The following is a 13,478-nucleotide window of genomic DNA, read 5'->3' as shown; positions in this document are numbered from 1 at the left end:
GAAGTAGGGAGATCCTAGGGTTCAATTCTGGGGACAAAAAAGTGATTTGAAAAAGGAATATGAGACAATTCTGAGGAGACCCCCAAAGGGAGTGTGAGTCTAAGCTCCAGGAAGCTGCTGGGAGGCTTGCTTTATCTTTCTGGTCAGTAAAAAGTCCCAGTACTCTTGGGAGGGATTTTCTTGGTTGCTTCCCAAAGCCTTGATACCTGGTACTAAAGGAGCACCATGGGAATGCAGCTTTTAAAATCATTTTTTTGTTTGTTTCGTCTCCAGCCAAGGCACAGAGTCTCCTGCTGGGATTGGTTTTGCTGTCTCTTGAATTTCCCCTCTTGCCTTATCTTGGTAGCACCTTCCACAGGAAGTGTCCCTTTTTCCTCTTGTAGGGACCGGAGGGGCCACACTTAGCCAGAATCACAAAGACAGTCTAACTTTTTCCTCTGGAGAACCCTTTAACTTGTTTCTACTCAAGTCGAGCGTAGAGTCAATCCCATAACTAGACCATCGGGCAGGGCGCTAAGTATCAGCTTCAGGCTCCAATCCCGCCTTTGCGTTTTTCAGTTTCCAGTCTTCATTGTGTCAGGGAGTCTCAGCTGCTATAACCAGAATTTTGGGTGCTAGATCTGCGGAGCCACACATCAGGTAAATTGGGCTGGCTATTGGGCAGCACAACAGGGCTGCCCCCAACGCCAGCACGGCTCTTCCAGGAAGAGCTGCTCTGGTGGGAAGCAGGGGAGGATGAGGCATAGACTGTTTGCCGCAGGGCCAGCCAGAGAGTCTCACGTTTTCCATTTAGCTGACCCCTTTCTGGAGTGGGAGACCTAGCCACATCTTGAGCTTCTGGGGAGGAGACGATTGAATCAGGAACTGGGGCACTGGGCTCTGAGGCGCTGAGGCAGGTCTCGTCTGAGACACTGAGTCCCTCCAGAGAGCTGGCTGAGGAGCAGAGGCAAGGAGGGGGCTCCTTTGCCTCAGCCTTGGAGGAATGAGTAGACGTGACAGGCTGGCTTGTGGACTGTGGAGTCCTAGCATCCAAACTCTGGGAATCCTTTCCAGCCCAGACCTTGGGGGCTGGGCTACTCTCCTTATAAGGGGAGGAAGTCTGTAAAGCTGGGCACTGACTAAAGACAACTTGGTGGTCCAAAAGTGGCTCCTGGGGTTCAGGCCTCAGAGTTTCCTGGTGGACAGGTGGCGGAGGGGCCCGGGGATAGCAATGACTTTCGTGGAGCTGCAGATCTTCCGACAGCATGGAGGGACGATGAGACAGCTTGCTGGTGGCTGTGCTGGTGTCAAAACTGTTGCTGCGGCGACGGGCGAGGGGCTGGAGCTCATACTGTTCTATGAAGGCAGCTGAAGAGACCCCAGCAGGACCTGGGCGGTGGCGGGCAGTCTTCTCCTTACCAGGTTCATGGACTCCATAGTCCCGGGGCAGGCGGCCACAGGGCCAGAGGATCTGGCCACAGTTCTTCTCAGGCCCAAAGAAACAGCAGAGGGACTGGAAGAAGAAGCTGGCAAAGCCACAGCTGAGGCACTTGACCATCATGAGGAAGATGCCCAGCTTGCGGTAGAGCAAGACGGTGGCAGGTAGCATGAGCACGCCTGCAGCAAAGAGGGCAGAGGCTCCGACAGCAGTGGCACAGCTCATCTGGCGTAGGGAGAACGCCACTCGGCTGAGCCGGTCTGGGCGGGGGCAGAGGTGATAGGAGATGCAGTAGTTCACGGTGAAGTCCACAGAAAGGCCCACGGCGGCTGAAAGGAAGAGAGACTCGGCGGCATTGAGCTGCCACTCCAGAAGCACTAGCAGCCCCAGAGTCAGCATCACGGTGCCGGCAATGGCTGTCACAGAAAACAGACTGAGCAGCACATTCCAGGTGCCCAGCAGGAGAATGGCAAAAGACAGGGCGACGGCCAGGCCCAGGACCACCACGGGCTCTGTGCTCAGGCTGTGCTGGAGACTGTAGAGGTCCAGGCGGCTGGTGAACCAACCATTGCGCAGGCCACCAGGGGCTGTGCTCAGCTCTCCCTCGAGCCAGCGGCTCACTTCAAGGTAGAAGCGGTGGGTTTGGCTGTAATCCACACTATAGTGGAAATTAGTCTGAAACTGCAAAACCAGGGCCACCAGATTGCCCTCGGCATCGAACCGAGGCCCCAAGTCCCTGCCTCCATCAGGGCTTTGTTCCAGGGCCATCATCTTGAGACAATGCAGGAAGAGCTGGGGACCAAAGGGGAAGTGGAAATGGCCACAACAGAGACCAGGGCCATGGTAGGCACACCGATGGCCAGCCATCCACCGCTGCAGCTCCTCCACAAAACAGAGCGTGGGCTCCCCCTCCTGATCCACATAGTAGAAGCTCTGATTGCGAGCTCGGTGACAAAGTGTCAGTAGCCAACGCTGGGCCTGAGGACCACGGGCGGAGAAAGTTGGATCACTCACCAGAGTGCCATTGCTGCGGGGATCCAAGGGATCACCTGTGTCTACAGGGAGGATGCCCCACACCATTGCCACGGGCATGTGCCCACCCTCTCCCTGAGGCAGGCGTTCAAACATGAATTGTTGGCGGTATTCAGCATCGAAACGCTCGAAGGGGTGGCTAGGGCGGAAGACTTGTCCCCTGGGCATTGTCAGAGTAGGAAGCCGTAGCCGTGGACTGAAGCCAGCAATATAGGCCCCTCCTGCTGCCAGTGCGGCAAACCAGCAGATCCAGATGTAACGAAACTTAATGACACTACAAGGCAGCAGCCGCTGGAACAGCAGATGGGAGGTCCCCGTTAGGGCCCGCTGCAGGGTGTGAAGCTGCCGCTGCAGGGCCAAGGCTACCCTCCGGTGTCTACTGCCACCCCAGTAACCTCGGGGCCGATCTGCACAGGTAGGGGCTAGGTAACGCTCATACAGCACCATGGAGGAGGGCAACCATGTGAACATGAGGGCCAGATTGACCAGCACAGCAGTGCCCATATAGATGGCAAAGCATCGAATGGCAGTTAAGTGACTCAAGTAGCTGGCATAGAATGCTGTGCCTGTGGTGAGACCAGAGACCAAGAGCAAGTAGCCAAAATGGTGCATGGTATGGCTGACCCTTTGGGGGAGCCCAGAGGAGGGAAGCTGGCTCTTGCTGAGGTTCCAGAGGTCAAAGAAGACCAGGGTGTGATTGGCACAGATGCTGCTGAGCAAGACAATAGCAGTCAGATTGACAAAGGGAAAATAGGCCAAGCGGAAAGCCACCTGGTACAGGAAGAAGGCAACTAGCAGGGATCCTACCACCACCAGTAATACCATCAGGGTGATAAAGAGGGAGCGGAGGTACAGGGAGATACTGAGAAAGATGGCACCAAGAGCCAGCACAGGGTACACTGTGTCCCGGGCTAGGTAGTGCTGGAACAGCTGTTGCTTGAGGCCTAGGTCCATTCCTGTGATGGAAGTATAGTTGTCTAAGAGTTCCCAGGAGGAGGCCAGATTGTCCAGGTAGATGCCCATCATGGAGGCCCCCTTCTTGGTAGGCAAGAAGAGAAGACTATACTTGAGGGAGGGCACCTGGTAGTCAGCAGTCTGGGGACTCAGGAAATCCCGATCAACCAGGAAGTGCAGGAGCTGGTAGATGGCACTGACTCGGGCACACTTTTCAGGCACGTGGGTACAGAGTGGGTGCTTTTCCCGTTGGGTACCCAAGCAGGCTGGCACCAGGGCACCACGGTGGTAATATGGGGCACAGGCCCGTAGAAGAGCCAGCGTACGGACAATGTCCCCCTGGGTGATGTCCAGGCATGAGGAGCGGTTATAGAGCACGGCGATGTAGTTGCCTAGGGACCAGCTGGGGCAGCACTCGTTGGCTGAGGTGCGCTGACATAGGTCCCTGAAATGGGCATGGGAGCGGATCTGCAGAGGGACAGCAGTACAAGGTCTCAGGAAGCTCAAATGGCTCTGGTGGGGAAGCCCAAGGATTAGATACATCCCCTTGCTTTCCAGAAAGCTACAGAGAAGGAGGCTGGGGAGACTGGGACCAATACCCTCAGCTCCCACCTAATGTTAATTCACCAAGTGACACACCTGGCTTCTATCTTAGAAAAGAAGCCTGTCCCTTTGAGGAATGGAAGTTATCAAGGACACTTTGAAGAACCCAGTGAATAACAATGGGTCACTCTTTTGGCCATTTATTTGGGGACAGTGGAATGGTAGGGGGGTGGAGGGAAGCAGACAGACCCAGTCAAGGGTGGGAGGGATAGAGGGTGAGGGCAAGGAGAATGCCAGGAGTAAGGTCATCGCTTTGTAATTTCCATGAGATTTCACATTTAGAATAGGGTCAACTGCCTCCTGGGACTTTTTCTTTCCCAAACTGGCCATCTATTACCCTATCCAATCCTCCCCACTTTTGCTTCCTCTTCATACCAGCCCTTCCCCACACACCCACATGGCTCACCTTTTCCTGCTCGATTCGACACATGGACTGAATGGCTTGCAGATTCCACAGACTGCCTGCTGTGGTGGACATGAACACCAACTGCGAGTAACTCTTCTCTGCAACACAAACTCCAAGAACTTAACTCTTCAGTCTTATGGTCCCCTCAGGACCCCATTTGGGACCCTAACACCCCCATGGGAGGCTGAATCATCCCTATCTGTGTGTGTGATAAGTAGGGAAAGTAAGGCACAAAAAAAGGGCCAAGATTAGTCCAGGCTTGCAGGATAAAGCAGTAAGGGGTCAAGATCAGTTCTGATTCTTAGTGTCCTCTTGTTACCCTTCTAGTCTCAGGTAAGATAGGACTTGGGGTTTTCCTTAAAGAGAAACTAAGGCTGACCCAATTGCCTCTCAAATGGGAATCAGATTGTTACTGGGGGTTATAGAGTCCCTGTCAACTCAGGGACAGATCATTCTATACTTGTCCTTAAGATGAGATTCTTGGGGTCTTATCCCTTTTTGGCATGCCTCAATGCTCATTCGTCTAGTTCCCAACCCTTTAACTGGGTCCTATGTCCATAGGATAGGGAGCTGGCCCAGGGGAACAGAAAGCAGCCTTGCTAGAGCCAAACAATTCAACAATTTCACAAATAGCACTGGCCCCAGATTTTTAAAAATATACTCCAGGACTCTTTTCCTCAGAAGGCAGTTGGCTTGGTACCATAAGCTCCATTTTTGCTGCTGAGGCCCTATTTCTCTTGCCTCCATCCTGTCCTGTCTCTTCAACCTGTGCTTCTGATCCTTTGCTACTCAGGCTGTTAGCCTGGGTCCCTTGATCTTAAGTTCCCTTGTCTCTTGAATTATGTTTCTGATCCCTGCTGACTAACTTTCCTGGACATCATTGACCCCTTGTTTTGAAACCTTTCTCTTCTTCTTTACCTCAGATAATCCTGATGAACTTGACCCAAGGTTTACCTTATGGTACCTAACAATCCTCCTCTTGTTTTTTCCTTTTGTTTCATTAAAACCTTAATCATATTCCTCATGCCTAGCTTTCATCTGCCCCATCCTGTTATTGCCAAAGTTCGGGGGGGGGGGGGCAAAAATATTCTGTTGCAGAGAAGGGGAACCTGAGCTAGGGTGTGGGGGATGGGAGAGGAAGGAAGGAAGTAGGGAGCACATGAGGAGGCTGTGTTCTTTCTAGATACCAAGTTGATTGGGCAGAAAATAAAAAGTGAGCACATCGTTGGACCTCTAATAGTAGGATGGGAAACAGCTCTAGCCACAAGCTTAGAAATAATGAGTGTCCAAGCAGAGGAAGGAGCTGGGTGGATTACACCAAGGTAGGGAGGGGTTGGCCAAGATGCCACTCACCTGGGGGGCCACAGAAGAAGCCATCCTGTCCTCTGTTCTCCCAGGGCTCCACCATCCTACGAGGCCGGGCCAACCCTTCCTGGGCACTGCCCCAATCCAAGGGGCTCATAGTAATAGAGCTGTCAGAACTGAGGTAGAGAGAGAAAGTTCCCATAACAGGGAAGTCACCAGCAAGTCCAGGTAACAAGTAAAGGCTTAACTTATTGATAGTTAACTCAAGGAGAGGGGCAAAGGAAACAGGTCAGCTGGGCTATGTGATCAAAGTTCCCTCAGTGGATCCAAAAGATATGTGGACCCAGAGGACCCAAAAGGGTACTGCTGTTCTTTGAGAAGTTACCTGACGCTGTGTGTGTGTGTGCGCATGTGTGTGACCATGGTAGGCATGTAGTCTTACAGGGACATGGATATCCCACCCTCCCCATGCCATGGCTCATACCTATTCAGGTCAGGGTCAGGGGTTAATGAGAACACCTTCTTGTGCCCAGTGAGTTCCTGCACGATTCTCCAGACGGCCAGTTTTCGCCCGATGTCGGTGTCCCGAGGCTCAAAGCCCTGCAGTGAGGGCAGGATTAATGGAGTGTGGGGATAAATTCTCCAACTAGGACTCCCCTTTTTTCCCCTTTCCTTCCTAGTTCCACAAGTCACCAATCTGTCTCCTATTGCCCATTCTCTGGATCCCTGCTCCCCTAATGCAGAGACCAAAAGAGATGAAGCCCACCTGGATCACTTGATCTCTAAGTAACAATCTCTTTTTATTCTGAATGTTTCCCTTTCTCTCTAACTTTTGTCCATTCTCTCTGATGCTTCAAAGCCCAGCTTCTTACCCAGGTACCAGTTCCCCACAGCTGACTCCATCCCATCTCACTCTATCTTGCGGGAAATAGAGCTGGGACCTCTGCCTTTCCCTCCTTGTCCCTCTGTCACTTACCAGTAAGGGCTCGGAGAAGTCAGGCATCTGTCCCCCCAGCAGCCCAGCTATTGTACAGAGCAAGACAGTGGCCAGGCACACCAGCAGCACAGCCAGGGGCCACTCAGCAATCAGCTGGGAGTAGCTGGAAGGGAGGGGAGCCAGGGCATGAGTGAGAGTTCAGTACCCACTGGTACTCTGGGACACAGCAGAGAAGAGTTCCTCAGGGGACAGGACTGAAGGCATTTCCTGGTTACGTTACTTTAATGAATTTCCCAAAGTGTGTTCCATGCAACCATGTGACTAGGGATTCCATGAGAACATTTCAATGCTAGCAAGTACTTCAATGACCATTCATCCTACCAGCCCAGTAGAAGGCTCTCCTTCTGCCCTGAAGGGGACTGTGCCAAACCACAGGCTACTCTCACTCTCTAGTCTCTTTGGTGTTCATGGGTCAGTTTCCATCAGGGCAAGAGACACCACTTATCTCCCTTCCTGTGGCACATATGGGCCATATATGCACTCCACCTCCTCCATGAAAAAACAGCAGAAGTGATTCTTTGGCCTTGAAGCTGATTTTCAGAAACATTTATCCCCTACCTGTGGATAGCTAGCCAAAATATTCATTATAAAACTCTGCCCTCACATGTTTTGTCAATGTGAGCCATAACTTGGGAAATACTGTCATAAGGAAAGCTGTGGCCAAGAAAGTGGCAGGGAGAACATGATGACAGATATGAAAGGATAAAGGAAAACGCAGTTCCTACCTCCTTGGCATCCGAAAAGCCTGCTCATGCCTGCAGATAAGAAAAATAGCTAATTGGAGAGTTATTTCTTTCAGTGCAATGGGAAGCATGGCATTAACCCTTTCATTGCATTACCAGATCTCCCCGTCCAGGTCCTAAATTTTTTTCTAGCTGCATTCAAGCCTGTGTGTTCTCCAGTCTAGAACCCTATCCCCAGCATCCTTGTACCCCTGGAACTCCTATATCCAGGAGTTCTGAGACCTGGGCTCTCAATCTCTAGTTTAATCCCATGGACAGAGGGTAGGCTATTTTATTCTCTGTTTCCCTACCCCACCCCACTCTAATCTCACTCCTTACCTGACGCTTACCACGTGGTGCTGCACAGGTCTGGGCTTCCAGGAGCTATCCCTCTGTGAGGGGACAGGAGAAGGGCTGAGGCTGGAGTGGTGGGAACATAGGGCAGTTCTGTCCCCAGGCCCAGGCAAGGTGTAGCCACCTCGGAACTCCTGCTGGGTCCGGGGATAAGGGAATTGGGGAGGACCTGAGGGACTGGACAAGTTCTGACCCTGTGGTTGGAGGGTACTTGAAACTGGTAATGGGCCTGAAGAGATGAGAGGTGTGGTAACTGGGCATCGGTGGAGAGGGCATCTTCTCTCCTGGCTTGGATCAGGCACAGGGACCTCAGTCTGGGAACTGTTTGGAGAGAGAAAACAAAAAACAATCAGGATGAGAGGGAAGAGACAGGAGTCAATGAGGCCATCCCAGGGCCAGGAATGTGCTCCTACAACCACAGCAGTGTTGGGGAAACAGGGGCCACCACCTTGTGCTAGGTCTAGAATCTCAGAGTTCCTTTGGACAGCTAGTCACTGTGCCATATGGAAGGTGGATAATATGGAGTGGTAGCAGGTAAGAGGCTCTGGTGTCTCTGTATTCAACTTTCATACCCTACTCTTTTGCTATCTAGGCAAAGGATTTGTTTTATTATGGGTTAGACAGCTTGGATGTCCTGGGTTCGATTTTTAATTCTTTGAAATTATATTACTAAAACATATATTTGACCACATCATGCTCAAGAATTGTCTGTGGCACCATATTTTCCTGTAGGACAAATAATATCCTCAAGGTAGCATTTAAAGCTCACCATAATCTGGCTTTTGCTTGGCTTTCCAGTCTAATTTCATTCATTCATTTATTTACCCACTCTCTGTTCCAAACAAATTGGCCTATAAGCTGCTTTCAATGCAGGACATTCCATCTTCCACCTCCTGCTTATGCAAAGTTCATCTTCCTTGTCTGGAAAACTTTCCCTTCTTGCCTCAGATTCTTAGAATTTCTACTTTCCTTTAAGGCATAGTTTAGGAGCCATATCTAAAAAGAATATTTTCTTAACCACTCCCTCCCTCCTCCAAGGATACTAGTTATCTCTGCCTCTTATAATCATTCTGTGTACACACAATGTGTCTCCTTAGCAGACTATAAGCTCCTTGAGGGTAGGAATAGTTTCATTGTTGCCCTCATATTCCTTTTAGTACATTGTCCGGAGAATAGGGCAATTTGTTGAATTGAATTGAATTAAATTAAATTGAGTGGAGAATCTGAATGATGAACCTGAAAGCTGATCTCAGAATCAAAAGACCTGGGTTCAAGTTCCATTTCTGATATATACAAGGATTGTGATCCTGGACTAATCACTTAGTGCCTCCAGGCTTCCTCCTAAATATATAAATATATATTGCAGAACCAATGCCCATTAGCATTAGCAAAGAGATTTTCCTCACTAATAGTTTCCTATACAAATGAAATCACAGGTCTGGTCCAATAAATTCATTAAACTGAGTGGATTCAGGGAGGTTCAGTAGAAGTACCATCAGCAAATGTCAGTTTTTACTGCCATGTGCAGAACTGTGCTAGAAACTGCTTGGAGACAGCCCCTACTCACCAGGCAGGAGCAGAACTTATCAACATTTAGAGACAAGCTTGATATACTCTGATTGGCGGGATCGCAGACTGGGCACTGCTGGGAGGCCTCCCTGCCCTGTGGGGTGGCCAGAGCCCTTGAATGAGCTTGCTCTGGTTCTTATTCCATAGCCAACACTGCTGTTGTACTGGAGAGACTGAGTCAGGGTTCTGGTTAGAATGGGATGGGAGAAGAGATGGGGAAAACGAGAAAAGGAAGGAGGCAGCATGTGGAGAGGCCATGTTCTCGTGCAAATACCAAATAAACAGACAGAAAATAAAAGATGAACTTATTTTTATATTTCTGGTGAAAAGACCAACATTGTTGGCCACAGAAAACTTGGAGATAAGTTCTGTTCTTGTGGGGAGAAGTTGGAGTGCAGAACCCTTTCCTCTCCTTCCCAAACTGGTAGAAGACAACCATCTTCTTTAAGATCCGAAATCTGACTGGCACATAGGGAATAGCTATTGTTCGCCCTTCATTCTTGAAAAGGATGCATGATATCACTAGTAGGAAGCAGGTAGAAGAAAAAATGGAGAGTGATCCCTAAAGGATTTCTACTCAAGCCTTAGAGCTCTTGAGTTTGACTCTATCTGGGGATCAGGCCCCTAGTTTGGGCTTCAGGTTCAGTTCCACAAAAACCAGGGTTATTGTTTCCATTTTAGTACCTAGAAAGAAGCAGAGAACCCCACTCCCAGAGTCCAAGCATCCATATGAGAAGGAGATAAGTCCCAACTTTATGTTTAGTTCACCTTAATAATCACTAATAAGTAACCCACCTGGTCCCACCCTTTTTAAAGAAATCTCTTTTGTTCTTTTTCTGTTGGGTTTTACCTAGATCTCAACTTCAAAAAGTATCTCTTTCTCCCATTTTGACATTCCTAACTTCTTCCATTTATTTTGATCCCTGATAGGGGATTGAGGAGGGGGGAAGTTAGTGCTCCATTTTCTCTTCTCCAGAAACCCCAGCTCCTGGATGTATCTAATACTCCCAAATCTGGCAGAATTTGAGAACCCATCCATCTTCTACAGGTAGCAGAGCCAAGCCTTCTGTTCTTCCTCTGCTTTCCCATGTTAAAAGAGTCAAATTCCACCCTTTATAAAGAAAAATCTTTCTCAATCCAAAACTGTTCTCTTTCCTAGCTCCCACTCCCACAAATCATTTGACCTGATCCAGTAATTATAAGAATTAACTATTCTAGCCTCTTCACCCTCAGAAGTATGATCTCCTCTAGTCCTCTGAATTCCCCGGAAAGAAGCCCTAAGGCTGATTGTGATGATTAACTTCCTGGCTTTGCCTGCCTATCTTGGATAGATCCAGCAGGCTGAAGAATGGGGGAGGAAATACTATATACACACACAGACTTCAGCCCAGAAGCCAAAGGGATTAACAGTCATTGTTTTCCTAACTTCAAGTCCATCACTCTTTCCATTACTTGTTTAGATGGGGAATGATGGATTTGCAGGTATCTTTTACTTGCTCAGTCAGTCACTATTTATTAAGCATCTACTATGTGCCAGGCATTGTGCTAAGCACTGGATAGAACCAAACTTGATGGAACCAAAATATGTAAAAATATTTTATTTTCCCCTTAAGTTGAATAATAATAAATGCACGAGAAGCTACTTTTAAAGACCCTGTAGTGAAATAGAGTGAAATGTGGGTTTTTACGTACTGCCAATAATCGCCTCTTCACTTCTGTCTTGGAGCAGTTTGGTGGCACAGTGGATAGAATTCAGGGCCTGAGGTCAGGAAGACTCATTTTCCTGAGTTCAAATCCAGTCTCATATACTTATTAGCTGTGTGACCCTGGGCAAGCCATTTAACCCTGTTTGCCTTAGTTCCTCATGTGTCAAATGAACTGGAGAAGGAAATGACAAAATGACTCCAGTATTTTTGCCAAGAAAACCCCCCAAAAGGGGTCATGAAGAGTCGGACATGACTGGAATGGCTGCACAACAATAGCAATTTGTCTTGTGTAAGATCAGATGGTCTTGTGATTGGCTTCTGTTAAAACCATATTCCTGACCACTTCTTTTCAATGTTCTTGGGGGAGAGGTGGAGGTTCTTTCCCTTATCGCTGAAACTTAGTTACTTGTTCTGCGTTTCTTTTTCCTTTTTCTGAATGCCTTTACCACTGTACATTTTTCTTACTACATTTTCACAAGCTAGTTTGTGTTATAGCTTTTGTTTAATATGTTTTTCCTTCTTGCTGAACTGTCATGAAGGAAGAGATCACCTTATTCATCTTTGTACTTCCTATGGTGCTTAGTAGAGTGTCTTTCATATAGTGCAGGTTCAAATATAGTGTTTATTGGATGGCTTTTTATTCATTCTCTCAAGGACAGGATTTTTATGCCTTTGAAGACAACACTTTTATAACATAATAAACTAATCCAGAAAAAAATGTAATAATAGTCTACCAAGTCTCTTCTCTTCCTACTCCTGCCTTCTCTCCCTGCCCCCTTCATTGGTAACAGATGTGTGATTTAACAGTGGCCTTCTAGAAACAAAGCCCCTACATTTGATGTCCAGAGCAAAGGAGTGAGTCTAATTTCTTCTCATGTTGGAAAGGAGGGCAGTACCATGGCAGAGGGAGATATCTGGGGAGAAAAGAGTAAGACCCTTCAGGGGACCATAATTATATGGTATATATTGCTGTCCACACTGCCTTTAGGAAGCTCTAGTCATATGCACAAGAAATAATCAGATGTGTGGGGAATTGTTGCACAGTTGGCTTTAATCATCAAAGCAAGTTGTAAATTTGTTTCTCTGTGCTGTGAACACTGGGCTCATTTCCAGAGCAGTGATTCTTTCCAGTAGTGCCAGGTATAGTTCTGAGATCCTAAGTCTGCCTACCTGGGCTCAACTTTGTGTATGTGACTGCCATGGGTGGGGCAGAGACTTAAACTCACAGGTGCACACATGGACATACAACTTGTCAAAATGATGAACAAAGGCAAATAATCAGACATTCATAGATGAGGACCCAAAGGCACACCCCAGTGTTACATTCACATGCATACACTTCTCTACACAATCACGAAAGCAGAGACTCAGAAGCTCATCCCCTGACAGATGGTCACAGAGGATGGATGTGTTTTCTGAGGAGATGCAGGGCAAGGTATAAAGAGCTGGGAGTGACAGAGATGGGAAGAGGTAGGCTGGAACTGGAGGACCAGAGAAGGGTTAGGAGTCGGGAATGAAGTAGATAGGTCAGCGCCACAGAGTGGGGGATAAGGAAGATGGACAGGACTAGAGGTGGGGGCAGGGAGGAATGTTGAGATTGGGGAAAGACATGCAGGAGTAATGAGGGATGGCTTGGAGGAGCGTGTGGAAGTGATGACGGGGAACTATAAAAGGGGGCCATGGCAACGGGGAGGGTGAAGAGAATGTATGAAGACTGCCGGCGGCTGTCCAGATTGTGGGAAAGATTTCATGAAGACATGGGAGGTTGGGTTGGGTCACGGTTTGCCTTACCTGTCTAGGTGACTGCTGTCTGGGGCTAGGTGCTGTCCCTCTGGAGTCTGCTCCTCCCTGGGGCCAGGGGTGGATGCGGAGCCGGGGCCCGAACCCTGGCTAGGGCCGCTGCTGTCTCGGCTCTCCATGCCCGTGGGCGGCGCCGCTGTCCGGTCTCTGGTGCTGAAGCGGCGGTGGAGGCTGCCTTACTGCGCCTGCGTTTAGCCAAGGCTGTCCCAGTCAATGGGCGTGGGTCGGGGAAGGACCCAGCCAATGGACCCAAAGCCAGGTGGGGTGGGGCGGAGCCGAGCGGAGGGCGCTGGTTCCCTTGGGTGCTGCTTTGAAGCTCTCAGCCCAGGAACTCCCGACCAGGCTACAGTTCACCACGAAGCCTTCTCAGCAGGAGCCAGGATGGAGATCTGAGCATCCGGAGCCAGGTAGCCTGCATACAGTTTTCTTTGGAAAGCAGCTCTCAAGATTTCACTTTTTCCCTGTGAGACTCTGGGAAAGCTACTCCTGGCTCCTGTGTGTACAGAGCACTTAGAGATCTTTACGAGAACGGGTGGAAGTAGGGGAGGAGAAGAGAGGACACTAAAGAGGGAAGGGGGTAGAAGACCACTGCACTTGAAGATCTGATATATAC

At 49.1% G+C, this 13,478-nt stretch overlaps 1 protein-coding gene across 1 annotated transcript; it reads right to left on the bottom strand.

The window, feature by feature from the left end:
- Window positions 1-553: 553 nt before the first annotated feature.
- DISP2 (dispatched RND transporter family member 2) lies at window positions 554-12,984 on the bottom strand. Its single transcript, XM_072624059.1, has 8 exons — window positions 12,857-12,984; window positions 7,776-8,111; window positions 7,440-7,469; window positions 6,694-6,817; window positions 6,202-6,317; window positions 5,766-5,893; window positions 4,413-4,510; window positions 554-3,871 (listed from the first exon to the last, which is right to left on the bottom strand). Exons 1-8 carry the CDS (start codon window positions 12,982-12,984, stop codon window positions 587-589), a joined length of 4,245 nt encoding a protein of 1,414 aa, XP_072480160.1. The 3' UTR covers window positions 554-586.
- Between the last annotated feature and the right edge of the window lie 494 nt (window positions 12,985-13,478).

The sequence above is a fragment of the Notamacropus eugenii genome, chromosome 7, assembly GCF_028372415.1.
Source record: "Notamacropus eugenii isolate mMacEug1 chromosome 7, mMacEug1.pri_v2, whole genome shotgun sequence".
In the NCBI taxonomy this organism is placed as follows: domain Eukaryota; kingdom Metazoa; phylum Chordata; class Mammalia; order Diprotodontia; family Macropodidae; genus Notamacropus; species Notamacropus eugenii.
Note: the sequence above shows the minus strand (reverse complement) of the source record. Positions and strands in the feature narration are given on the sequence as shown.

Bases quoted from the DNA above. Each gene is read 5' to 3' on its own strand.
- DISP2 (XM_072624059.1), bottom strand. From the start codon at position 12,984: ATGGAGAGCCGAGACAGCAGCGGCCCTAGCCAGGGTTCGGGCCCCGGC. The intron at 4,511-5,765 runs GTGAGTGGCATC...TTTGTGTTGCAG, and splicing joins CTTCTTCTGTGGCCCCCCAG to AGAAGAGTTACTCGCAGTTG. The intron at 3,872-4,412 runs GTGAGCCATGTG...GTCCCTCTGCAG, and splicing joins GTCGAATCGAGCAGGAAAAG to ATCCGCTCCCATGCCCATTT.